This window comes from Heteronotia binoei, chromosome 17, assembly GCF_032191835.1.
Source record: "Heteronotia binoei isolate CCM8104 ecotype False Entrance Well chromosome 17, APGP_CSIRO_Hbin_v1, whole genome shotgun sequence".
In the NCBI taxonomy this organism is placed as follows: Eukaryota; Metazoa; Chordata; class Lepidosauria; order Squamata; family Gekkonidae; genus Heteronotia; species Heteronotia binoei.
In genome coordinates, this window is record NC_083239.1 from 39,447,617 (window position 1) to 39,474,684 (window position 27,068).

Below are 27,068 nucleotides of genomic sequence, written 5' to 3' on the forward strand. Positions count from 1 at the left end.
ATGCCATTTCCTGTGGCCTCCTCCCCCCGCTGCTTCCTCACCTACTTCCTCTCTTTACTTCTCCTGACCACCATCTTGGCCTCCTACACTTTGGGCTTCCAACTGGTGAGGCATCCGCTGAACCTGGCTTCTCTAGGCCTCTATGGAGCTTTCTTGAGCCTCCACTTCCTGGCTCAGGGATGTTTTGCCTACATGGAACTACGCAAGCATCAGGGACCTGCCCTGCCTTGCAGCTTCTCCAGAACTGTGGCCCTCACCATTTCTGCCTATCAAGAGGACCCTTCGTACCTGCGCCAGTGCCTGGAATCAGCCCGAGACATGGCCTATCCAAAGCACCTTCTCTCCGTGGTGATGGTTGTCGATGGTAACAGCCCTGAAGATCAGTACATGATGGAGATGTTCCAGGAGATCTTTCGTGGTGAAGACTTGGGTACCTATGTGTGGAAGGGCAACTATCACAGTCACCCAGAGACAGAGGAACTGAAGGAGTCCCAACAGCGGGAAGTGGAGACATTGATCAGGAACAAAAGATGTGTTTGCATCATGCAGAAGTGGGGTGGGAAGCGGGAGGTGATGTACACAGCCTTTCGAGCTCTGAGGGACTCAGTGGACTACATCCAGGTATGAATTTTTCATTTCCACTGCAGTATATGTGTGGCTTAGTACAGAACCAAATCTGAGGAGCTGGGACTCAGTAGCAGAGCTGCTGCTTTGCATGCAGAAGGTCCCAGGTTCAATCCCCAGCATCTCCAGTTATAAAAACCAGGTAGTTGGTGACATGAAGGACCTCTACCTAAGACCTTAGAGAGCCACTGCAAGTCTGATGACCGACAGACAGCCTCTCTCCAAGGGCAACCAATGAGAGCTGACTGAATATGTTATTTATTATATTCATGAATCACCCAATCCCTGCTACTACAGGGCTCTGAGTGATGCACAATATCCATAAAAACAACAACAGGATAAAAACCAATTTAAAACTTTAACAGAACAGAACTACTCTGGTAAGACCTCACCTGGAGTATTGTGTTCAATTTTGGGCACCACATTTTAAGGATATAGACAAGATGGTGATGAAGATGGTGAGGGGTCTGGAGACCAAGTCCTATGAAGAAAGGTTGAAGGAGCTGGACATGTTTAGCCTGGAGAGGAGGCAGCTGAGAGGTGATATGATCACCATCTTCAAGTACTTGAAAGGCTGTCATATAGAGGATGGTGTGGAATTGTTTTCTGAGGCCCCAGAAGGTAGGATCAGAACCAATGGGTTGAAATTCAATCAAAAGAGCTTCTGGCTCAACATTAGGAAGAACTTCCTGACCATTAGAGCGGTTCCTCAGTGGAACAGGCTTCCTCAGGAGGTGGTGGGCTCTCCTTCCTTGGAGGTTTTTAAATTGAGGCTAGATGGCCATTTGACAGCAATGAAGATCCTGTGAATTTAGGTGGAAGTATTTGTGAGTTTCCTGAATTATGCAGGGGATTGGACAAGATGACCCTGGAGGTCCCTTCAAACTCTATGATTCTGATTCATTTTAACAACCGGATGGCAAATAGAAAACAAACCCAATGCTGACTACCAGCTACATTCACAGGCAAGGTGGAAGAGGGCAGAAAGTTGTTAATAGTAGAGAAGGGTGCCAGCCAGATGGAGGCTGTCGTTGTCCTCAACCAAAGGCCTGGCAGAACATCTCTTACAGACCCTGCAGAAATCCATCAGATTCCACAGGGCCCTGATAGTGTTCAGCAGAGAGTTCCACCAAGCTGGGGCCAAAACCGAGAAGGCCCTGGCCCTGGTCAAGGAGAGCCAGATGTCTTTAGAGCCGGGGACCACCAGAAGATTGTGGTCTGAGGAGTGCAACCTGGGGACATAATGAAGGAGACCAGCGGGGGGGGGGGTTGTAGCAGGAACTCCTTTGCATATTAGGCCACACACCCTGATGTCACCAATCCTTCAAGAGCTTACAGGACTCTTAGTACAGGGCTTACTGTAAGCTCCAGGAGAATTGGCTACATCAGGGGTGTGTGGCCTTATATGCAAAGGAGTTCCTGTCTCAAAAAAAGCCCTGGAGGAGACAGTCCTATAGGTACATCAGTCCCTGACCGCTTAAAGCCTTATAGGTCAAAACCAGAACCTTGAACTTGAGCGCAGACTAAAAAAAACGATAGTTAGCAGTGAGCAGCAGACAAGCTGAAAAGAGCTGATGTGAACAGAGGCTTTTCTGACTGAGGGCGATCGCCCCTTACCAAACCCTGCCCTCCTCAGGCTCCACCCCCCAAATCTCCAGGTATTTCCCAACTAGGGTTGCCAAGTCCAATTCAAGAGATATCTGGGGACTTGGGGGGTGGAGTCAGGAGACACTGGGGGTGGAGCCAAGAGCAAGGTTGTGACAAACATAATTGAACCCCAAAGGGAGTTCTGGCCATCACATTTAAAGGGAACACACACCTTTTAAATGCTTTCCCTCCTTTGGAAATAATGAAGGCTAGCGACATCTTCTTTTTGGGCTCATAGAACTGGACCCCATGCTCCAATCCTTTTGAAAATTGGAAAGTATTTTGGGAAGAGGTATCAGATGTTATGCTGAAAATTCGGTGGCTCTACCTCAAAAAAACAGCGTCCCCCCCTCCGAGCCCCAGATACCTGTGGATCAATTCTCTATTATACCCTATGGGAATCAGTCTCCATAGGGAATCAAGGAGTGCCCAGCAGACATTCCCCCCTAGCTTTCTGATGACCCTGAAGCAGGGGGAGGGCCTCCAAACTGGGGGAACCCCTGCCTCCACCTGGGGATTGGCAACCCTATACCCAACCCAGAGCTGGTAGCCTTACGGAGCTGAAGAGAAGTGTTCAAGAGGAAGTGAGATGGACAGGAAGGAGTTATGCAGGAAATGTGGGACGTGTCCACAAGCAAAGATCTATGGTTAAGAACTCCCCACTTCCACCCAGGTCTGTGACTCAGACACCAGACTGGATTTGATGGCAACGGTGGAATTAGTGAAGGTACTGGAGTCCAACGAGCGCTACGGGGCTGTCGGAGGGGAGGTGCGGATCCTCAACGTATCAGACTCATTCATCAGCTTCATGAGCAGCCTGCGCTACTGGATGGCCTTCAACATGGAACGCGCCTGCCAGTCTTACTTCGACTGCGTCTCCTGCATCAGCGGCCCCCTGGGTGAGTCTGGTTACCAGTTGCACGCAAACTTTGTTTTGGAGGGAAGAGCAGGGCCTATAGCTTGTATGGCCCCAGGACTATGGGCAGATGCTTCAGAGTCCGGGAACTCAGGATTGGGAACTTCAGTCGGCAGCCTTTGTTAGTTATTTGGGCATTTCCTGTCAAAAACCTTGCAAAAATCCGATCACTATGTGACTAATTTAAGGAATGTCTGATGATAACCAGAACTTAAAGAACTGTTCCCATGAGAGACTGAATGTGTAATACAACAGGTGTTCTGATTTGATCTCTGAGGTAGTTTTTTGAGCCAACATAGGACAATTTTATGGCATAAAAGTTCAGATTTTATAGCCCAACTCAACCCCAAACATGGAATCCAATCCGAGTGGACTCAAATGAGATTTGGTGGAAAGTGTAGAGAGCCAGTTTGGAGTAGTGGTTAAGTGCACGGACTCTTATCTGGGAGAACCAGGTTTGATTCCCCACTCCTCCACTTGCAGCTGCTGGAATGGCCTTGGGTCAGCCATAGCTCTTGTAGGAGTTGTCCTTGAAAGGGCAGCTGCTGTAAGAGCTCTCTCAGCCCCACCCACCTCATCAGGTGTCTGTTGCGGGGGGAAAGTAAAGGAAATTGTGACCACTCTGAGATTCAGAGTTTTAGGATGGGATATAAATCCAATATCAACATCTTCTTCTTCTTCTTTCAAGGAAAGTGAGAATCAGAGGTGGTTTCTATCACTTTCTCCTGCAGAGCCTCCCTTGGTGGCCTCCCATCCAAGTACCATCCCTGTTTAGCTATACCATGCTGCCTTCCCTCCCTAAATGAGGCTTACTTGCTAGTAAACATGCCTGTCATGGTGTCACACAGGAGACCTGCTTTCTGTATAAAGACCTCAATAGAAAGAGATCTGCATGGGGTGAGTTCATGAGGGCATTATCTTAGGAGGAAACTGAAAGGAAAGGTAAATACGGTCAAAACCCTTGGGGAAGCTTGGAGCCTATTTAAAACTATAATCCTAGAAGCTCAGATAAAATACATACCACAAGTTAGGAAAGGCACAAACAGGTATAAGAAGAGGCCAGCATGGTTAACAAACAAAGTAATGGAAGCTGTAAAAGGTAAGAAGGACTCCTTTAAGCGGTGGAAAACCAGTCCAAGTGAGATTAATAAAAGGGAACACAGGCAGTGGCAAATCAAATGCAAGACTGTGATCAGGCAGGCAAAAAGGGACTATGAGGAGCATATTGCAAAAAACATAAAGACCAACAATAAAAATTTCTTCAAATATATTAGAAGTAGGAAACCAGCCAGGGAAGCAGTGGGGCCCTTGGATGACCATGGGGTAAAAGGATTACTGAAGGAGGATGGGGAAATGGCTGAGAAGCTGAATGCATTTTTTGCCTCCGTCTTCACCGTGGAAGATGAGAAGTGTTTGCCCGCCCCAGAACCACTAATATTGGAAGGGGTGTTGAAAGACCTGAGTCAGATTGAGGTGACAAAAGAGGAGGTCCTACAACTGATAGACAAATTAAAAACTAATAAGTCACCGGGTCCGGATGGCATACATCCGAGAGTTCTGAAAGAACTCAAAGTTGAACTTGTGGATCTTCTAACAAAAATCTGTAATCTTTCATTGAAATCTGCCTCCGTTCCTGAAGACTGGAAGGTAGCAAATGTCACCCCCATCTTTAAAAAGGGTTCCAGAGGAGATCCGGGAAATTACAGGCCAGTCAGTCTGACTTCAATACCGGGAAAGTTGGTAGAAACCATTATCAAGGACAGAATGAGTAGGCACATTGATGAACACGGGTTATTGAGGAAGACTCAGCATGGGTTCTGCAAGGGAAGATCTTGCCTCACTAACCTGTTACATTTCTTTGAGGGGGTGAACAAACATGTGGACAAAGGAGACCCGATAGATGTTGTTTACCTTGACTTCCAGAAAGCTTTTGATAAAGTTCCTCATCAAAGGCTCCTTAGAAAGCTTGAGAGTCATGGAGTAAAAGGACAGGTCCTCTTGTGGATCAAAAACTGGCTGAGTAATAGGAAGCAGAGAGTGAGTATAAATGGGCAGTCTTCGCAGTGGAGGACGGTAAGCAGTGGGGTGCCGCAGGGCTCGGTACTGGGTCCCATCCTCTTTAACTTGTTCATAAATGATTTAGAGTTGGGAGTGAGCAGTGAAGTGGCCAAATTTGCGGATGACACTAAATTGTTCAGGGTGGTGAGAACCAGAGAGGATTGTGAGGAACTCCAAAGGGATCTGTTGAGGCTGGGTGAGTGGGCGTCAACGTGGCAGATGCGGTTCAATGTGGCCAAGTGCAAAGTAATGCACATTGGGGCCAAGAATCCCAGCTACAAATACAAGTTGATGGGGTGTGAACTGGCAGAGACAGACCAAGAGAGAGATCTTGGGGTCATGGTAGATAATTCACTGAAAATGTCAAGACAGTGTCCGTTTGCAATAAAAAAGGCAACGCCATGCTGGGAATTATTAGGAAGGGAATTGAAAACAAATCAGCCAGTATCATAATGCCTCTGTATAAATCGATGGTGCGGTCTCATTTGGAGTACTGTGTGCAGTTCTGGTCGCCGCACCTCAAAAAGGATATTATAGCATTGGAGAAAGTTCAGAAAAGGGCAACTAAAATGATTAAAGGGCTGGAACACCTTCCCTATGAAGAAAGGTTGAAACGCTTAGGGCTCTTTAGCTTGGAGAAACGTCGACTGAGGGGTGACATGATAGAAGTTTACAAGATAATGCATGGGATGGAGAAAGTAGAGAAAGAAGTACTTTTCTCCCTTTCTCACAATACAAGAACTCGTGGGCATTCGATGAAATTGCTGAGCAGACAGGTTAAAACGGATAAAAGGAAGTACTTTTTCACCCAAAGGGTGATTAACATGTGGAATTCACTGCCACAGGAGGTGGTGGCGTCCACAAGCATAGCCACCTTCAAGAAGGGGTTAGATAAAAATATGGAGCAGAGGTCCATCAGTGGCTATTAGCCACAGTATGTGTGTGTGTGTATATACATATATATATATATATAATTGGCCGCTGTGTGACACAGAGTGTTGGACTGGATGGGCCATTGGCCTGATCTAACATGGCTTCTCTTATGTTCTTATGTTCTTATCTTTTGGGGTGTATCATCTTTCCAGGCATGTACCGTAATGACCTCTTGCAGCAGTTCCTGGAGTCCTGGTATCATCAGACCTTCATGGGTAACAGGTGCACCTTTGGGGACGATCGGCATCTCACCAACCGTGTCCTGAGTCTCGGCTATGCCACCAAGTAAGGCCATGTGAGAGAAGAGCCCTTTGGGTTCTGTTTTTCCATGAAAGTTAAACATAGCACTAAGCAGAGGTAGAATTCTAGCGGGAGCTCCTTTGCATATTAGGCCACACACCCCTGATGTAGCCAATCCTCCAACAGCTTACAAGGCTCTTTTTTGTAAGCTCTTAGAGGATTGGCTACATCAGGGGGTGAGGCCTAATATGCAAAGGAATTCATGCTAGAATTCCATCCCTGGCACGAAGTGCACTAAATCACACATCCCAAGTCAGTCTGCACCTCTATTTTGTGTGCACTCAATGAAATTAATGAGCAGTAAGCAGATTAAAGGAAGGACTTCTTCACCCATAGAGTAATTAACATGTGGAACCGAGGGCCTCAGGTAATGGTGGTGGCTACAGGCATAGACAGTTTAAGATGGAACAGAGGTCCATCAGTGGCTATTAGCCACAAGGTATAGATGGAACTCTTTGTCTGGGGCAATGATGCTCTGTGTTCTTGGTGCTTGGGATGCAACAGTGGGAGGGCTTCTGGAGTTCTGGCCCCACTGATGGCACCTGGGTTTTAGCCACTGTATGACACAGAGTCTTGGACTGGATGGGCCGTTGGTGTGATCCCACATGGCTTCTCTTATTGTCTTATGTCTGGGGCAGTGATGCTTCTGTGTCCTTGGTGCCTGAGGGGCAACAGCGGGAGGGCTTCTGGAGTTCTGGCCTTGCTGGTGGCCCTCCTGATGGCACTTGGGTTTTGGCCACTGTGTGACACAGAGTGTTGGACTGGATGGGTCACTGGCCTGATATGACATGACTTCCCTTATATGATAAGGGTAATTCCCAGGGTCATAGAGACGAATCTAGCAGTTGCCTAGGGCGCCAGAGGACAAGGAGCATCCACCAAGCCAGAAGCTGCATGCAGGAATTATTTTTGTCCTCCTTCAATGGAGCGGTTGCCAGTTCTGGCTCAGGAAATCCTTAGATATTTGGGGGCGATACTTGGGGAAGGCAGTGTCTGGGGAGAGGAGGGAGGTCAGCAGGGAAGGGTTGCCACAGAGCCCGCCTTCCACAGTGGCCATTTCCTTCTGGTGGCAGATTCTCTATTGGCTGGAGATTGGTTGTGATTCTGGGAGAATGCTGGTGCCCCCCTGGAGGCTGACAATCTCGTTTGATGGTAAAGGGTGCAGGTAGCAAGCAACCTTGATTGATAGAGAAATTCCATAAATAGCTGTGATTTAATATCTCAAACATGCATGAACATAAGAATGTGAGAAGCCATGTTGGATCAGGCCAATGGCCCATCCAGTCCAACACTCTGTGACACAGTGGCCAAAACCCAAGTGCCATCTGGAGGTCCACCAGCAGGGTCGTAAGAACATAAGAGAAGCCATGTTGGATCAGGCCAATGGCCCATCCAGTCCAACACTCTGTGACACAGCGGCCAAAACCCAGGTGCCATCTGGAGGTCCACCAGCAGGGTCGTAAGAACATAAGAGAAGACATATTGGATCAGGCCAATGAAGCTGCCTTACACTGAATCAGACCATTGTTCAATCAAGGTCAGCACTGTCTTCTCTGACCGGCAGCGGTTCTCACAGTAGAGGTCTTTCATGTCACCTACTACCTGGTTCTTATAAGCTGGAGATGCCAGGAGTTGAACTAGGGATCTTCTGCATGCAGAGCGGGAGCTCTTCCAGAGCCACAGTCCCTCTTGCTATTAGGAAAGGCTGCTAAGAGACACCAAGACAAGATACAGACAAGTTTTAGTAAAATCCCAGCCCCAGGCCCATAGGTGGATGGTGAATCAGGGCTTTCTCAAGCCTCCAGAGTCCCCATGCCCATTCTCCTCACTCAACCCAAGCATCGCATGACCTTTGATTCCCCACTCCTCCACTTGCAGCTGCTGGAATGGCCTTGGCTCAGCCATGGCTCTCGCAGGAGTTGTCCTTGAAAGGGCAGCTGCTGTGAGAGCCCTCTCAGCCACACCCACCTCACAGGGTGTCTGTTGTGGGGGAAGAAGATATAGACAGGGGTTGCCAATGGTAGCTCTCCAGATGTTTTTTGCCTACAACTCCCATCAGCCCTAGCCATGCTGGCTGGGGCTGATGGGAGTTGTAGGCAAAAAACATCTAGAGAGCTACCATTGGCCACCCTGATATAGGAGATTGTAAGGTGCTCTGAGTCTCTGATTCAGAGAGAAGGGCGGGGTATAAATCTGTAGTCTTCTTCGTCTTCTCTCTGGCTTCATGGGCCCCACGTTGACTTGTGCTCCTGGACTTTGCCCAACCTCTCACCTTGAATGGGCAGGCGTATGAATAGAAGCAGCCATCTGCTGCCATCCTCTAACTGGGCTTTTAGACTTCCACCACCAGGCTAACCCTGTGCACCTTTCCCCTCTTCTTCACAGGTATGCCCCCCGTTCCGTCTGCCACTCCGAGACACCTTCCGTCCTCCTTCGCTGGGTCTCCCAGCAGACGCGCTGGTCTCGTTCGTACTTCCGTGAGTGGTCCTACATGGTCCTGTGGTGGCCCCGGCAATCCCCCTGGCTGGCCTACGAGGCCATCGTTTCGGGACTCTTCCCCTTCCTGGTGGCCGTCACGACGCTGCGGGTCCTTTATAGCGGCCGCCTCTGGTGCTCGCTGTGGATGCTCATCTGCGTTCAGATGGGTGGCCTGGGCAAGGCCTTGTACGCCACCATCCTCCGCCGCAGTCCCATCATGCTCCTGGCTTCCCTCTACTCTGCCCTCTACATGGCCATTTTGCTGCCCACCAAGCTCTTTGCCCTGGTCACCCTGCCCTGGGCAGAGGGTTGGGGCACCTCTGGCCGGCTCCATATCCGCACTAACTATTTGGGTCTCCTGCCTCTGCTCGCGTGGTGGGGGACCGTGGTGGGGGGATTGAGCTTCACCCTCTGTAATGAGGCTGCGAGAGGCTGGAGGGATCTGGAAGCGCTGAGCTACGGGTTGTCCGCCTGTCTGGCCCACTGGGGGATTCTGCTGGGCTTCTACTTGGTGCGAGTGCGTCACGTCTGCCGCCGCCGCCGTCAGATCTACAGGTTAGATCGAGCCTGGAGAGCCTGGGAGTGTGGAGAGCTGGGAACTCATGGAAGGTACAGATCGACTGCAGAAACAGGGTTCAGGTTGGAAGCTTGTCAGAGTTCCTATGTGTAAGGAGGAGACAAGGGTCAAGTGGTTTGATTCAGTCACTTCCAAAGGAGCTTTTCAAAAGGCAGAAGGACCCCTGTTTTTCCAAGGTGGACACCCAAAGGAAACAACCTTCTTTGGCCTTCCTTTATCATTATCTTGAAACCCCATAAAGAGTGCTTCATGCCCTTTTCCCATCATTGTGCATCATGAAAACTCCCTTGTGTGTGTGTGTGTGTTCGTATGTAGTAACCTCTTCCCTCTACAACGTTCCTCTTCCCTCTATCTAGTCCAGGTCCTCCACTTGGTTCCTCAGCCCTCTACCTGGTCCAGGTCTCGTGCCTTCCATATGGTTCCTCTACCCTCTACTTGGTCCATATCTGTTGTCCTCTACATGGTTTCTCTACCTGGTCCAGGCCTCTTGCCTTCCACATGGTTCCTCTACCCTCTACTTGGTCCATGCCTATTGCCCTCTACATGGTACCTCTACCAGGTCCAGGCCTCTCGTCCTTTTACATGGTTCCTCTGCCCTCTACCTGGTCCAGGACTCTTACCCTCCACATGGTTCCTCTGCCCTCTACCTGGTCCCGGGTCCCTTGTCCTCCATATGGTTCCTCTACTATCTACTTGGTCCAGGCCTCTTGCCCTCTACATGGTTCCTCTGCCCTCTACTTGGTCCATGCCTCTTGCCCTCTACATGGTTCCTCTGCCCTCTACTTGGTCCATGCCTCTTGCCCTCTATATGGTTCCTCTGCCCTCTACTTGGTCCATGCCTCTTGCCCTCTACATGGTACCTCTACCAGGTCCAGGCCTCTCATCCTTTTACGTGGTTCCTCTGCCCTCTTCCTGGTCCAGGACTCTTACCCTCCACATGGTTCCTCTGCCCTCTACCTGGTCCCGGGTCCCTTGTCCTCCATATGGTTCCTCTACTATCTACTTGGTCCAGGCCTCTTGCCCTCTACATGGTTCCTCTGCCCTCTACTTGGTCCATGCCTCTTGCCCTCTACATGGTTCCTCTGCCCTCTACGGTCCATGCCTCTTGCCCTCTACATCCAGACCTCCTGAATTCTTAACTTTGTGCCTTTAGCCGGTGAAACTTTCTAACAACACAACCTACCCTTAGTCAGTTTGGGATCTGTACCCCACTTCTACATGTACCTGGGATACCTAATATTATGTTGTTCGGTACTGACTATCATTATGTTATTAATTCTGCACTTCTGTTAACATTGTTGCATTCAAAAGCTATTAAAGGGATATATATTTATGCAATTTTTGCATTCAAAAGCTATTAAAGGGATATATATTTATGCAATGGTCCTTTGGTTTCTTGCCAATACTTTGAAGGAATCCCAGGGGAAGGGGGAGGGGGTCTCAGTTACAACTTGCAAAAAAAAAAAACCCACCCCAAACGCAAATCCACCTGCCCTGCATTGAAAATTGCACACCGTTTCATTTCCACTGTATCTGGAGATATAAACGAGTCAAGAAGTTTCCTTCTGGCCCCTCAAGGCCTGCTGTGGTTGAGCTGACCATCCTGCACAGAGCATAAGGGAAAGAGTTTGCAGCAAGTGGTTGCAAAGGTATCTGGTGGCATCGAGTAGGGGTTTCCACGTGCGCATATCAGACATGGTGAACGTGGCCTGAGGTTTTGCACAGGCAGCCTCTTTGCCTTTGAGCTGCCTAGCAGGTCACATTTGATAGACAGGCACTTCCTGTCACCAAGGAAGCAGGACTCTGTCTTAGCTGCAGATAAGCCAGAATGCGCTCCTCCTCTACCTGAAGTCAAGCACAGGTAAGATATTTTGATGACACAGATATAGCAAACGTAGTTTAGGGATTTATTTGTCTTGGCACTGGGAAAGAACAGGCTTGCTAACCTCCCAGTGGGGCCTGGCAATCTCCCAATATTACCGCTCATCCCCAGACAACAGAGATCAGTTCCCCTGGAGAAAATGGACGCTGAGGAGGGTGGAATCTATGGCCTTGAGCCATTTTGAGCATAAGCCGGTTTGTAAAATTGTTTTGGAGACTTGGTGTCCCTGATGGTGGATTTGTTTGAAAGCTTTTGGGCAGTTTTGGAATGCTGAAGTAACTTTAAAAGTTGAATTTTGGATTGTCTTCCTTGTATAACTTCTTGAAGTATCCTATGCTGGAAGAGTGGGTTAAAACAATTTTATTGGTAACATATGGTAATAAATCTATTTCTTACATCTTTAAAAACTTCTTTTATCTACCCCATATATTACTTTCTACCCACCCCTCCCCCCGTTACTTGACCCCCGCCGGTGTTATTTACTTAAAATGCAAATATTTAAAGGTACCCTTAACTATTAAAACAAAAAATTATATTCTTCTCTTTTTTTAAACTTAATCATTATCAAAAATTGTCCAATGTCCTTTTATTTTCCACTCTTTTTCTACATATCTTCTAAACTTTTTCCACTCCATCTTAAAAATTTCTAAATCATAGTCTCTTAATATTCTTGTTAATTTGTCCATTTCACTCCATGTCATAACTTTTATAATCCAATCCCATTTCTCTGATATTTTTTCTTGCTTCCACAACTGCGCATATAATGTCCTAGCAGCTGAAAGCAAGTACCAAATTACAGTTCTATCTTCTTTTGGAAATTTTTCCATTTGTAATCCCAACAGAAAAGTCTCTGCAACTTTCTTGAATTCATATCCCAAGATCTTTGAAATTTCTTGCTGAATCATCTGCCAATACTTTTTTGCTCTTTCACAAGTCCACCACATATGGTAGAAAGAACCTTCATGTTTTTTATAACTTCTTGAAGTATCCTATGCTAATAATAATAATAATCTTTTATTTATATCCCGCCCTCCCCGCTGAGGCAGGCTCAGGGCGGCTCACAAGACATGGTGTGTACCATGATTATAATCAGGGGTCCTCAACCTACGGCCCGCGGGCCAGATGCGGCCCACTGAGGACGTTTATGCGGCCCGCCGGGTTATGGCAAAATCAGACCGGAAGTGACGTTCGACCTAAACTCGCGTTAGCAACGCACCCTTCCGGCACTGGGCTGAGGCGGCGGAGAGAGTGTGAGGCGATACCGAGGTGAGGTGAGTTCCCAGGCCGGGGTGTGTGGTGTGGGGAAGGGAGAGAGATGCAGAAGACGGAGAACTGACAGCCCGCGGCCTTGTACAGTAACGGCAGCCCGGCCCTCCAACAGTCTGAGGGACAGTGAACTGGCCCCCTATTTAAAAAGGTTGAGGACCCCTGATTATAATAATACAATTGATATAATAAAATGCAATTAATAAATACGGTTAAAAGACACTTACATAAATATTTTAAAAACCACAATAATTAGAGGTGCTACATTACAGTAATATATATATCCAGATGGCCAGATGTCACTTTCAGGGTTCCACCTTATAGGCTTGTTGAAAGAGGACAGTTTTGCAAGCCCTGTGGAACTGGTTATGCGCAGGGCTCGCACTTCCTCCGGTAGCTGATTCCACCAGTGGGGAGCCATTATTGAGAAGGCCTGCTCCCTCGTTGCTTTCAGTTTGGCCTTCCTAGGCCCAGGGATTTTTAGGAGATTTTGGGAACTAGATCTCAATGTTCTCTGGGGAACATATGGAGAGAGGCGGTCCCTAAGGTAGGCAGGTCCTCGGCCATATAGGGCTTTAAAGGTGATAACCAGCACCTTGTAGCGAACTCGGAACACAATTGGAAGCCAGTGCAGCTCCCTCAGCCCAGGCTGCACGTGTTCCCACCGAGGTAGTCCCACTAACAGCCTGGCCGCCGCATTCTGCACTAGCTGCAGTTTCCGAGTTCAGCATAGGGGCAGCCCCATGTAGAGGGCATTACAGTAGTCTAATCTTGAGGTGACCGTTGCATGGATCAGTGTTGCCAGGTCGCTACGTTTCAGGAAGGGGGCCAACTGCCTCGCCCTTCTGAGATGGAAGAAGGCGGATTTAGCGGTGGCTGCTATCTGTGCCTCCATTGTCAAGGATGCTATGCTGGAAGAGTAATCGAAGCTGGAGTGCCAAGTCGACTTCCTGTTCATCGGGACTCCTTCATGTGATTCTTTGTGAATTCCACCAATTTAAACCTTCCAGTGGGGCATGGTGGTCTCCCAGTTTTATCACTCATCTCCAAACAACAGAGATCAGTTCCCCTGGAGAAAATGGCTACTTTGGAGGGTGGAATCTGTGGCATTGTACCCCAATGAGTTCCCTCCCTCTTCCTCTACCTAAACATGCCCTCCCCAGACTCAACCCCTAAATCTCCGGGAACTTCCTTACCCAGTGTTGGCAACCATAGGAAGATGGCTAGGGGGAGAGGTGTTTGTTTCTCAGCTCAGACAGAGATTCTCCGTTGGGTCAGGTTGAAATTACCGGGAAAATAAAGGGGAACGAATGCTCAGTCCCGGTCTTGTTTGGATGGCTGTTCCTAGTTCCATCCTCTCCTCTGGGCTTGAGTCAAGTCCAGGCTTAACTTACTTACTTGCAAAAAAAAAAAAGTCAGGTGGAGGGGAAGTGGCACATGTTCCCTCTGCAGATAGGCCCCCAGAATGCAGTAGGTTTAGAAGAGGGTCCTGCTTCAAAAAAATGCAGACTCTCCTCAGTTAAAAAGCACACAAGAATCCAGCGTCGCTAACAGAAACCAGGACTTTTTTTGTAGCAAGAACTTTGCATATTAGGCCACACATCCCTGATGTAGCCAATCCCCCGATAACTTACAGTAGGCCCTGGAATAAGAGCCCTGTAAGCACTTGGAGGATTGGCTACATCGAGGTGTGTGGCCTAATATGCAAAGGAGTTCCTGATACAGAAAAAAAGCCCTGACTCTCTTAATTCCTCTCTATCGTATTTATCCCTGAATCCCAAAGAGCCATTTGTTTCCTCCTTTTTAGGAATTTGGAGTCAGGTTTTAATCCGTTCGGTTTTGTTCAAAGAGGCATTCAAAGTGAGGAGGAGCAGGGAGGCCGGTTCCACGAATTTTCAGAATTTCGTTCTGTAGTGCAGATGCTCAGAGGCAGACAATACCAGTCTGAACCAACCTGTCCTATCACTACAGCACCATCTGGTGGTGCATAAAAACCATGGCAAGGGCTGAAGTTAACATTAGGTCTGGACTGATTTCCCGTGAGTGAAACCTGTCCCCTAAGAGTTATAGTCCAGTAGCACCTTTTCCGTAATTGCTGCTGCCTCTGAAATTTTATTCTTTTGATGTTTTTAAATTTTATTGTAATTTATTGTAACGAGTCCTTGACAGGGCCAGCCCTCCCACTAGGCAAACAAGGCGATAGCCTAGGATGCCAGCCTTCTAGGGGCGCTGAATTGGCCGCCCCCATGTGACTCGGTGACATTCTCAGCGCAGGGGGAGGGGCAACAGACGTTAGCCTAGCCCAGGGTGCCAGACAGGCCCTGGTCATTGACTCTGCTTTGTTGGAATCCGCTCTGAGCACATTTGGGGAGGGTAGAATAAAAATCTGATAGATGATAGATAGATAGATAGATAGATAGATAGATAGATAGATAGATAGATAGATAGATAGATAGATAGATAGATAGATACTAACAAAATCTGTGATAGGGTATGAGCTTCTGTGAGTCACTGCATAATTCACAAAAGCTCACACTCTGCCACGAATTGTGTTAGTCTTTAAGGTGTTCCTGGACTCTTTTCTTTTGCTACAGATAGGCTAACATAGCTACCTGTCTTAAGAACATAAGAACATAAGAGAAGCCATGTTGGATCAGGCCAACGGCCCATCAAGTCCAACACTCTGTGTCACACAGTGGCAAAAAATGTTATATACACACATACACTGTGGCTAATAGCCACTGATGGACCTCTGCTCCATATTTTTATCTAAACCCCTCTTGAAGGTGGCTATACTTGTGGCCGCCACCACCTCCTGTGGCAGTGAATTCCACATGTTAATCACCCTTTGGGTGAAGAAGTACTTCCTTTTATCCGTTTTAACCTGGCTGCTCAGCAATTTCATCGAATGCCCACGAGTTCTTGTATTGTGAGAAAGGGAGAAAAGTACTTCTTTCTCTACTTTCTCCATTCCATGCATTATCTTGTAAACCTCTATCATGTCACCCCGCAGTCGACGTTTCTCCAAGCTAAAGAGTCCCAAGCTAAAGAGTCTTCATCTATCTTAAAAGAGAATGAGAGGAATCAATAGCTATATCTGAAAAAAAGTGAATTGGGGAGGGGGAATCCCCTCACTATAGCAACACCACAACAAACCCCTGTTTTCTGGCCAAGGGGCAGCCCAGCCAGTTGGACGTGGACAAAACAATGTCATTTCCCCCATGCTACAAGTCCTTGGCATGCCTCTATACTCAGACATTAGTAGGCATCTCCAGGGCTTTTTTTGTTTGCCAGAAAAGCCCAGCAGAAACTCATTTGCATATTAAGCTACACCCCCTGACATCACCATTGTTTCACCCAGGGCTTTTTTGTAGGAAAAGCCTAGCAGGAACTCATATGCATATTAGGCCACGCACCCCAATGCCTAGCCAGCCAGAACTGCATTCCTGCTAAAAAAAAAACCCAAAAAAACTTCCCTGGGTGTCCCTATTAACTTTAGTGGACGAGGCAGATTCACAGTTGCGAGTTTCTTTAGAAGTGTCCTTCTGTGAGAAAGAACAGGGAAGCCCTTAGTGCTTTTCTGAGTTTCTTTAGCCGTTTAGGACTCGCCGGATCAAAGCAACAGCTTCTCAACCTCCCCGCCCCGATGATTAAATGGAAAAAGCCGAGATCTGTCTCTGGGCGACTCGTGAAGCTGAACGAGAGAGGCAAGTGTTATTACGCGCCCTGAACTGATGAAGCAGCAATGGCTTATAAATCCTGAGCAATAAAAGCAAAGCCCTCCAGCATCCATGTAATGCAATATAGTCTGTCTCCGGACCTGCTCCATTTACTCCTGGCTGAATCCTGCCAGGCAGCATTCTCATAAGCAAACAGTTCCCTAAACACCTGGAGCTTTTAAACAAACCAGTTAAAATTGCACTCCAGAACCTGTATAAATGATGACAATTAAGCAGTGTTGCATTAATCCCACCCCCTCTCCCCCGGTCTTGCTAGGTGTATTTAATTTGGTTGCTGCTGAATCGTAAGCAGCACCAGCCCACAGGCAGGTTCCCCCTCCTGCTCCCCTGACACCCCCCGCCACCGCCCCCCACTGCCGCCACCTTCCCTCCCCGTGCGCCGCACCGAGGCTGGTCCTTACCAGCTTCGATGTGGCTGGTGCAGTATCTTATCCTTTGAAGAGCCCACGGGAGAAGACTTCGCTTCCCTTCCTTCCCGAAACCGGAAGTGAGGGGGAGCGAAGTCTCCTCTCACTGGCTCTTCAAAGGATTAGAAGCTGCACCAGCCGCATCGAAGCCGGTAAGGACCAGCTTTGGCGCGCTCCTCTGATCGCGCCGGGAGCCTAATATGCAAAGGAGCCCCTGCTAGACACACCCCTGATGTAGCCAGTCCTCCCAAAGCTTACAGGACTCTTCTTACAGGGCCTATGGGAAGCTCCAGGAGGATTGACTAGATCAGCGGGGTGTGGCCTGATATGCAAAGGAGTTCCTGCTACAAGAAAGCCCTGCAAGTGTGAATGCGGCAGTATGGACAGGAAGTGACAGCCTCTGGCCTCATGGCCCACCATTCTGTCGGCCTCCACCTCAGGACAACCAGTTTTGCCTTTTGGATGGTTGTCATGCTGGAAGGCGGTGCAGGAGGAGCAGAGTAACAGGAGTGGATGTTTTGAAAGGATTGAGTTCTGTATGCCATTGAAATGTGGAGAGCCAGCTTGGTATGGTGGGAGAACCGGGTTTGATTCCCCACTCCTCCATTTGCATCTGCTGGAATGGCCTTGGGTCAGCCATAGCTATAGCAGGAGTTGTCCTTGAAAGGGCAGCTGCTGTGAGAGCCCTCTCCAGCCCCACCCACCTCACAGGGTGCCTGTTGTGGGGGAGGAAGGTAAAGAAGATTCTGAGCCGCTCTGAGACTCTTCGGAGTGGAAGGCGGGTTAAAGCCAATATCTTCTTCTTCTTCTTCTTCTTCTGAATCGGGGCCAGTTCCAGGGTTTGTCTTTTTATGGGGGGGAGCAGAGATTGCCAAGGTGCCCTCCCCTTTCTCTGCCCGCCACCAGATGCTCCTGCTCTCTGCTAAAGATACCAGCCTCCAGGTGGGACCTGGAGATCTCCTGATTTGACTACTGATCTCCAGCTGGCAAAGATCAGATTCCCTGGAGAAAATGGCTGCTTGGAAGGGTGGGCTCTGTGGCATTGGACCATGCTGAGGCACCTCCCCTCCCCAAATCCCGCCTTCTCCTGGCTCCACCCCCACAGTCTCCAAGTATTTTCCAACACAGAGCAGGCAACCCTAGTTCTCTCACACATCTACATGCCTTCCATCTAGAATTGCCAGGTCCCCCTGGCCACTGGTGAGGGGTGGGATGGGGTTGCCGGCTCCAGGTTCGGAAGCTCCTGGAGATTTGAGAGTAGAGCCTGGGAGGAGAGAGACCTCAGTGGGGTACAAGGCCATAGACTCCACTCTCCAAACCATCCACTATCTCCAGATCTCTGTAGCCTGGAGCTAAGCTGTCATTCAGGGGATGGAGACTGGCATCCCTAATTCTGCCCTCCACCCTTCAATCTAGGGGTGCCAAGTTCAATTCAAGAAATATTTGGGGACTTTGGGGGTGGAGCCAGGAGATTTTGGGGGTGGAGCAAGGGTGTGACAAGCACAATTGAACTCCAAAGGGAGTTCTGGCCATCACATTTAAAGGGACCACATACCTTTTAAATGCCTTCGCACCATTGGAAATAATGAAGGATATAGGCACCCTCTTTTGGGGCTCATAGAATTGGATCCCCTGGTCCTATCCTTTTGAGACTTGGAGGGCATTTGAAGGAAAGGCACTGGATGCAATGCTGCAAATTTGGTGCCTCTGCCTCAAAAAACAGCGCCCCCTCCAGGGCCCCAGATACCCACAGATCAATTATCCAGTACACCCTTTGGGAATTTGTCTCCCTAGGGAATAATGGAGTGCCCAGCAGACATTTCCCTCCCTTCCCCTGCTTTCTGATGACCCTGAAGTGGGAGGCGGGCCTCCAAACTGGGCGATCCCCTGCCCCCACCTGGGGATTGGCAACCCTACTTCAATCTCATCTTCAGTCAGCTCCACGCTTCCTCGTTTATGTCAGAACTTGTATCTTTGCTGCTGGTCCCCTATAATGTGACCAATGCTGTATGGTAGTTTTACTGTGCCTTAAAGCTGTATTGTAACTGAACCAAACTGACTCCATGTTGTAACCTCTGCTTAACCCAGAGTGCCTGAATAGTAATTAACCTTGCCCCACTGGTATCCAAAATATTTGGGGCTGTAGAATGAATTATGTCTTGTCTCTGCACATTCTCACACTGGGACCCTTTGAAGCCGAACAGCATGGCCTTCGAAGTAGGGAGGCATCCTCTCTACTGATAGTGATGGTGAGAAGACAGCTGCGCCCTGAGATGTGAATTGTGGCTTTGTGAGATGTTTGCTTTACGTGTATAAAATCAAGCTGATGCTGGCTCTCGCCATTACTGTTATCTTGCCTTTTCCAGCACCTAGTTCTCTTCAATAAAATCCTAGCTTTGTAACTAAGTATGGGATCCGTTTGACGTTCTTGAGTTCTGACATTATAACAGTAATCCCATTGTTCGTGGCTTATCTGTACTGGAGGCTTGGCCCGATGGCGGCAAAAGTACCAGACGACGGAGAGCCCACCACCCCATCGGAGGACCCGCCGCTCGACCCAAACGTGACGGGGGTCCGACGCAAAATTAAGGTTCCAGCGCCCTTCTCGGTCGACGCCGCTTTCCCGGCTCCGCGAACCTGGAGCCCACGGAAGTCCACGGCAGCCATCGACGCCGCGGAGCAGCGGTACCGAAGCATGTTGGGCGAAGGAGGGGCAGGAGACGACGACGAGGGCCAGGCGGAGGGCGCGGAGCCCCGAGGGGGGGAGGACCCGATCCGGACCCTCCGCAACGAATTATTCGATTGGGTGCGGGAGATCCACGGCGACGTGCACCGCTCCCGCGTGACGATGGCCGAGGAGATGCAGCAGAACCTGGGCGCTATCCACGACCAGCTCCGCACCTTGCAAACCGCGGTCCTGGGGATACCGTATGGAGTGTTGCCACTGGGGCAGCCGCCCGTCGCCCCACCGGCCCCCGCCCCGCAAGCTCCGGCCGCCCCGGCGCCGCCGGCCCCGGTGGGCCCAGCAGCCCCGGCACCTCCGGCCCCGCCGGCTCCGGCACCGCCAGCGCCACCTGCACCAGGGGCCCCGGCCGCCCCGGCGCCGCCTGCGCCACCCGTCCCGATCCCGCCGGCCATACCGGGCCCAGCGCCGCCGCCTGGGGCACCGCGAGCGCCAGGTGGGGCCGAGGGACGGGGAAGAGAGTTGAAGATTACGTTCGATGGGAATCCGGAGGACGTGGAATACTTTACTATCCAGTGCGACACGTTCTTCACCCACTGGGGTGCCGATTACCCGACCGAAGCCAGCCGAGTGTACCACATAGCGTCTCGACTGAGAGGGGCGGCCCGCAAGTGGTACGTGGGGCTCTTCATGGGAAGAAAGCCCGAATTAGCTACCGTGGCAGGGTTCCTGCACGCGATGCTCCGCCAGTATGGAGATCCCTTACGGGAGGAGAAGGCGGTCGCTGCCCTCCAACGCATCGAACAGGGCAACCGCTCCACCCGCGAGTACGCCACCGAATTCCTGGGGTACTGCGCGGCAGCAAGGGGATGGAACGAGGTCATGAAATACACCGCGTTCATCAACGGGTTGAATCCGAGCATCCTCGACCGCTGTTACAGTCAGGGAAGGCCCGATACGCTGGTCGGCTGGATCCAACTGGCCGGGGAGGTGGAGACCAACCTCCAACACGTGGGGATGAGGAGACAGCAACTAGCGAGAAAGGGAGCCAAACACACCCCAACTAAATCTGAAGGGAAGAAGGCCCCGACGACCTCCACCCCGTCTCCCGCCCGCAAATGCTTCCAATGCGGGGACCCAAATCATCTTGCTGCTAACTGCCCTGGGAAAGCGGGATCCACGCCACCCACGGCGCGGCCAACCACCCCGGGCCCGAAGAAGAAGAAGAGCAGCCGGTCGAAGGAGCCCAGTCGGGGCTCCGTCGCCACTTCCTTGGCGACTGACGAGGATTTTACCACCAGCCTGGCGGCAGTCGAGGAGTCGACCGAGGAGTCGGATGACACCGAGTCGGCGGGAAACGACAGCGACCTGCTTTAATGGGTGCCGCAAAGCAGGTCCAGCAACAGCCGGCACTCCTCACGGTGAGAGCAACTGGGGGTTTACTTTTTATGGCCGTTACCCTCCTAAACCCGAACCTAAAGAGATTCATGCACGCCCGAGCCCTAATCGACTCAGGGTGTAACAGGGACTTGATCACCCCCCGCCTAGTTGAGGCGCTGGGATTAGCCACTTCGCCCCTGCCACAACCGATGCAGTTTCAGCAAATGGACGGGGGGCCCATGAGGGGGGAACCGTGTGTTTTAGAAACTCAGGCGGTCCCGGTAGGGACCGAGGAGCATTGGGGAATTGAAACTTTCGTAATTGCCCCCTCCTGCTCTTTCGACGTGGTAGTTGGCTCAGCCTGGCTCGCCCGCCACCAACCCGACATAAGGTGGGAGGAACAGATCGTCCGGTTCCCAGATTGGAGGTGCGAGCATCACCACTGGCGCCCCGAGTGGGGGCCGCACGCCCCCCCCCCCCAAAACATGCGGGCGTGCCTCACACTTGAGGAAGTCGCCTCCATCCCCAAGGAGTACCGAGACTTAAAGCTGGCATTTAGCGAGAAGGAAGCGGATGAACTACCGCCCCACCGCCCTACAGACTGCGCCATTGAGCTAATCCCCGGGCAGCAGCTTCCCAAAGCGAAACTGTACTCCATGGGTTGGGCGGAGAAGGATGAACTACCGCCCCACCGCCCAGCCTTCTAACTTTTTAATTAAGGTTTCAAGTTGTCCCTGGCAACTCAATAGAAGGAGGGAAAACTCTTTGCCCCCATGCAAGAAAATACCTAGCGGGGCTTTCAGACAAGCCTCCTGTCATGTAGCAGCAGCCTCCATGTGACCCCCCTGAAGAATCAGCTGCTTAGAACGTTTTCTTACAAGCGGTGCCAAACGAGAATGCATTTTCACCCACAAGGCCTCGCGTTGAGAATGCCACGAACGTTGGCTTGAATGCAGAAGACGTCCCATTTAAAAATCAAATTTGCCTTCTAGCCCTCGTAGAGTAAACTTTTGCATCGGAATTCAGGGCACCTGGAACGCAAAAACAAAACAAAACAAGACAGCCCCTGTGAAAGGGCCCCAGAGATTTACTCGAATGCAGAGGCTGCTAAGGTGTACAGAAACACCACCTCGATAAGGGGGCATCTTCCCACAGCTGGTGCATTGCTCCTCCATTCCACATTGATCTGAGCTGATAAATATTGAGACCAAGGGCAGCTGCTGCGTTCAACCTTTTCTTGTAGAAAACTGGCAACAGGGAAACATGACTGCAACTGTGTCTAACAGGCTGGAACCTGAACTGAACTGCCTGCTTTTCTCCCCAGGGGAGAGCTGGTGGCTCTGCTCCCCAAGCCTACAGGGGCTCAGACAGTCCAAATTCATTATGGAGGCTAGATATATTTTAAAAAAACCCTCCTGACCTGGATTGCCCAGGCTAGCCCAATCTTGTTAATGCTCAGAAGCCAAGCAAGGTCAGCCCTGACTAGGATTTGGATGGGAGATAGAGTTGCCAGCCCCCCCAGGGGGAGCGGGGGAACTTCCACTTTCAGAAGTTCTTGCCCACCACCTGCCAGTTGACTGGCAGGGGGAAATCCCACCCCCAACTGACCTTTTCAAGTCTACTTCCGGTTTCTGGTTTGGGACAAAACTCAACGGTTTGAAGCCAAATATACCACAGAGCTCCATTGCACACAATGTGCTCAGCGCAATGACAGCACCTGGAAGTGACATCATCATGCCAGGCACATTGTGAGGGGACACTCTAGCAATTTGGGTAAAAACTCTATGGCACCATAGAGTTTTTTTAATCTAAATTGCTAGAGAGTCCCCGCACAATGTGCCCAGCACGGTGATTTCACTTCCAGGGGACGTCAGTGTGCCATGAGCACAAAGATTGCACACAAAGTGTGCTCCCCCCACTGGGAGCTAAGTTGACAACCACACTACAGAGATTAGTTCCCCTGGAAGAAATGGCTGCTTTGAAGGCTGGACTCTGTTATTGTACCCCACTGAAGTCCCTGCCTTCCCCAGGGTCCATCCCCAAATCTCCGGGAATTTCTCAACTTGGAAGTGGCAACCCTACTCCCATCCCGCACCAGCGGCCAGGGGGGACCTGGGATAGGGATGCTAGCCTCCCAGTGGGACCTGGAGATCCCCCAGAATTACAGCTCATCCCCAGACTACAGAAATCAAAGCCCCTAGAGAAAATGGATGATTTGGAGGGTGAGTAAAGTTGCCAATCGCCAGGTGGGGACAAGGGATCCCCCAGTTTGGAGGTTCTCCCCCTGCTTCAGGGTCATCTGAAGCTTCAAAAACATATCTTACAGAATAAAGATAGGCAACTGAAGTCTGTGAAATCTAAGTTCGCATTTTAATGTGCTTATGAGTTGTCTGCCGGGTTACTGTAAACCAGTTTATCGCTACAGTGCTGACTGAAGTGACAGCTCTTGGAATCTTTGCTAAAAGAATTAATCACTATACCCAATAGCCGAGGTCTGGGTTCCATGAGGACAACTAAACCTACACAATAGGGCCATTTGCCAACTGTTTCAAGGCACTCCTCATTCTGGGAGTCTTTATCCATGGACCCAGAAACAGCGCAACCTGGAAATCTTTCAGGGGGCATCGCCTGACCTGTTGTGGCTTGCTGCTGTGGAAACTTTCTGACCAATTCAGTGTGGAGAACTGGGTTTGATTCCCCATGCCTCCTCCACATAAGACCAATTGGGTGACCATGGGCCAGCCACAGTTCTCTCAGAGCTCTCTCAGCCCCACCTACCTCCCAGAGTGTCTGTTTTGGAGAGAGGAAGGGAAGGAGATTGTAAACCGCTCTGAGACTCCGAGTGAAGGACAGGTATAAATCCAATCTCCTCTTCTGCCTCTTCTCCTCTTTCTCCTCTTCCTTCTTCTTCCTCTCTTCCTCCTCCTCCTCCTCCTCCTCTTCGTTTTCCTCTTCCTCCTTCTGCCTCTCCTCCTCCTCTTCCTCCTCCTCCTCCACCACCTCCTCCTCTTTCTGCTCTTCCTTCTTCTTCCTCTCTTCCTCCTTCTCCTTTTTCTTCTTTCTCCTCCTCCTCCACCTCCTCTTCCTTCTCCTTCACTCCCTCCTCCTCTTCCTTTTCCTCTTCCTTCTTCCTCTCCTCCTCTTCTTCCTTCTTCTTCATCTCCTCCTCCACCACCACCTCCTCCTCCTCTTTCTCCTTCTTCATCTTTTTCTTCTCCTCCTCGTCCTCCTTCCTCTTCTCCTCCTCCTCTTCCTCCTCCACCTTCTCCCCTTCCTCTTCCTCCTCCTCCTCCTTCTTGTCACACATTAGCTGAATCCCCCACTTCTTGTCCCTCAGCAGTGCCTGTCAAAGTCTTTCCATGGGCTCTGCTAAGACAGACATCCTATTAATGCAACTTTTCAGCATCAGGCAGCCTCATTGCTGCCTGCTGTGCCCCTCACTGTTCTCTTTATTGTTTCTGCTTTGTTGTTAAATTTCTTCAGCACAAGTCCTGCTGTGCTGTGAGAGGCTCTCAGAAGAAAGAAGAAGCGTGGTTCACACGAGTCTCGCTAAAGATGCTGGCGGCGGCGTATGGCCTGGCTTTCCTCAGCGGGCTGATGTTAAACGGCTCCACCGTCCTCATCCTCTCCCGTGGGAAAGAGAGAGTCATTGACCTGATGTGGTCTCTCAACCTGGCCATCGTGGATTTCATCTTCATCTCGCTCCTGCCCCTCAGAGTTTGGTCCATGAGCTCCAGCTTCAATACCCTCCTGATACTGAACAGCAGCATCACCGCCGTACACATCGTCGCCAGGGCTATTTTCTTGGCCGCCATGACCACCTGTTGTACCATCTCCGTGGCCTGCCCTGCATGGCTTGAACAACCCCAGGCATTCTGGTGGGCTTTGATGGCCACTCTGGTCATCTGGGCTTTGTCCTTTGCATTCAGTGTACGTTACGCTGACCTCTGGGAAGCAGTGATGTTGTCCAGTGACACCCCAATTGACCTGGATGGATGGATGACCATGAGACCTCTCTCCACCACTCTCCTGGTCTGGTTCCTGTGCTTGCTCACCTTAATGATGATTTGCTATATCCTCCACACAAGCAAGCAAAAGAAACCCCACCACACCTGGTCCAGGGAGCTCATCAAACGCCCCTTCCTTTTCCTCCTTACGTTTTCCTTCTGCTGGCTCCCTTATCACGTTCTCTACTTCCTTCTAGTGATGTGGCTGGACTCACCTGACAAATCTTCTCCAGGCTTCATCTCAGGCTGCTAGGTGGCCCTCTTCCTGCCTTATTTCAGCTGTTGCTGTGATGCCATCATCTGCCTCTCCACGATCCAAGGACTTGGAAGTCATCTTCAACAGGAAGGCGGCCAACAGACTCCCAGGCACCAACATTCAGAAGTCCAGCACTTGGAGACTTTGGCTTAGGATAGTGGATCCTGGTTGAGAAATTCCTGGAGATTTGGGGGTGGAACTTAGAGAAGGTGAGGTTTGAGGAGGGGAGTTTGCAAGGACCCCTATCCAAAGTCACCATTTTCTCTGGGGAACTGATCTCTACAGCCTGGAGCTCCATTGTAATTCCTTGAGATCCCCAGGTCCCACCTGGAGTCAACCCGACTTTGGATTAAGGTAGAGGTGGTGGGAATGCATTCCAAGACATAGAATGGGTTCCAAATCCACTTGTACCAAGGATCAGACATCTGGCAAAACTGGTTCTTGGCCCGCTGGCAGAATTATCCTAGCAATATCTCATGCTTTCCTAGCATCTACGGTATATCAGATCATTTGCCTGCGCCTCACCCACCCCCCAAAAAGAATGAGGGCAGGAGGAGTGTAGATCTACAATCCACTCGTGGTTCATAGCTCCCAAATGTGCCATATAAAAGGAAATTTGGGGAGCTTACTTTCAGCATTGTTGTAAGGTGGGATAAAAGTCCTGAAAGACATTTAGAGGTCAGAAGGAAAAGGGTAAAAGAAAAATGAAACCACCTATATCAGGGTTGTGCACCCAGAAGGCCAGCGCCCTAGGCAATTGCCTAGTTTGCCTTGTGGCAGGGCTGGCCCTGTGCTGGCCCCCCACCTGAGTGCCACCAGGCAACACCAGGCTGGAGTCCATGCCAGGTTTTGCTGCACATTGCCACTTGCCTTTGGGAGGCAGCGCTCAGGTTGGCCAAGCCTGGCCCTCTTACGTCACAGCAGCAGCAGCATTGCATCTGGCTCTGTGCGGCCACCATAGCCAGCCTCTCATGCCAGACCCCGCTCCTTCCCCTCTCCAGCCACCAGGTCGTCTTCTGTCCCCTGTTGCCAGCTCAGGGGGCCTGGGCTAAATGGGAAGTTGAGGGCCTTTCCATGGGGCTGCCAAGCCCCTGGTCTGGGCAGGGATTCTCCTGCCTGGGAGGTTCCCAACCCGCCAACCCACACTGGGCTGGCAGGGGGAACCTCCCCCGACATCGCTGGCATAATGATGTCACCCGCGAGTGACTTCATCGCACCGGCGACATCGTGCACCGACTGCTCTAGGCATTTCCGGGGAAACTCTATGGTTTTCCCGAACACTCTAGCAATCTGGGAGGGAAAACTCTATGGTACGGAGACTGGAGGGGACTTGGCAACCCTACCTCTGCAGGAAGTCAGGGGTCTGGGCCCCGAGATGCCCCAACTTAGCTATGGGCCTGTGTGTACGCTTCCACAAGAAATGTCAATTGTTCCCGCCTCCCCTGTGCTTCCTCTTTAGACTTGGAATATTTAATGTATATGTGTTAACCTTTAAAAAAAAAAACTTGGTTCAGTAAAGGCTGTTAAAATCTACTGTCCATGTGTTATCTCGAATGCTAGTCCTGAGCCTTAAGTCGATTGCCAAGTCCCTCCGCTGCTGTGGTGGGAGCTCCTCTCATGTGCACTTTGCTTCTCAGCACCCAGAAGTGATGTCATCGCATCAGGCATGTCACTCCAGGGATGTTCTAGGCTTTGCAATAAAACTCTTTGGTATCATAGACAATGGGCCTCTTTGGGGAGGGGATCCCCCGCCCCCGGTGGGTGCATGGCAGCCGTAGCCTTAAAGAGAAATGAACTAAACACCAGTATGTCTCCCATATCTTAACTTCCATGCAGCTCCATTCCAATACCACATTCTCAGGCCTTGTGCATGGGCCATTGCTGGAGTGTACCCAATCCCCCTCTTACTGTGAA

At 50.4% G+C, this 27,068-nt stretch overlaps 1 protein-coding gene across 1 annotated transcript; it reads left to right on the forward strand.

Annotated features, from left to right (window-relative positions):
* Window positions 1-25,151, forward strand: LOC132585817 (hyaluronan synthase 1-like). Its single transcript, XM_060257696.1, has 6 exons — window positions 1-621; window positions 2,945-3,170; window positions 6,331-6,463; window positions 8,864-9,565; window positions 14,489-14,591; window positions 24,375-25,151. Exons 1-6 carry the CDS (start codon window positions 1-3, stop codon window positions 25,149-25,151), a joined length of 2,562 nt encoding a protein of 853 aa, XP_060113679.1.
* The last annotated feature ends 1,917 nt before the right edge of the window (window positions 25,152-27,068 follow it).

Coding starts and splice junctions, on each gene's coding strand:
- LOC132585817 (XM_060257696.1), top strand. CDS start 1: ATGCCATTTCCTGTGGCCTCCTCCCCCCGCTGCTTCCTCACCTACTTC. Junction 622..2,944: donor ACTCAGTGGACTACATCCAG/GTATGAATTTTT, acceptor ACTTCCACCCAG/GTCTGTGACTCAGACACCAG. Junction 6,464..8,863: donor AGTCTCGGCTATGCCACCAA/GTAAGGCCATGT, acceptor TCTTCTTCACAG/GTATGCCCCCCGTTCCGTCT.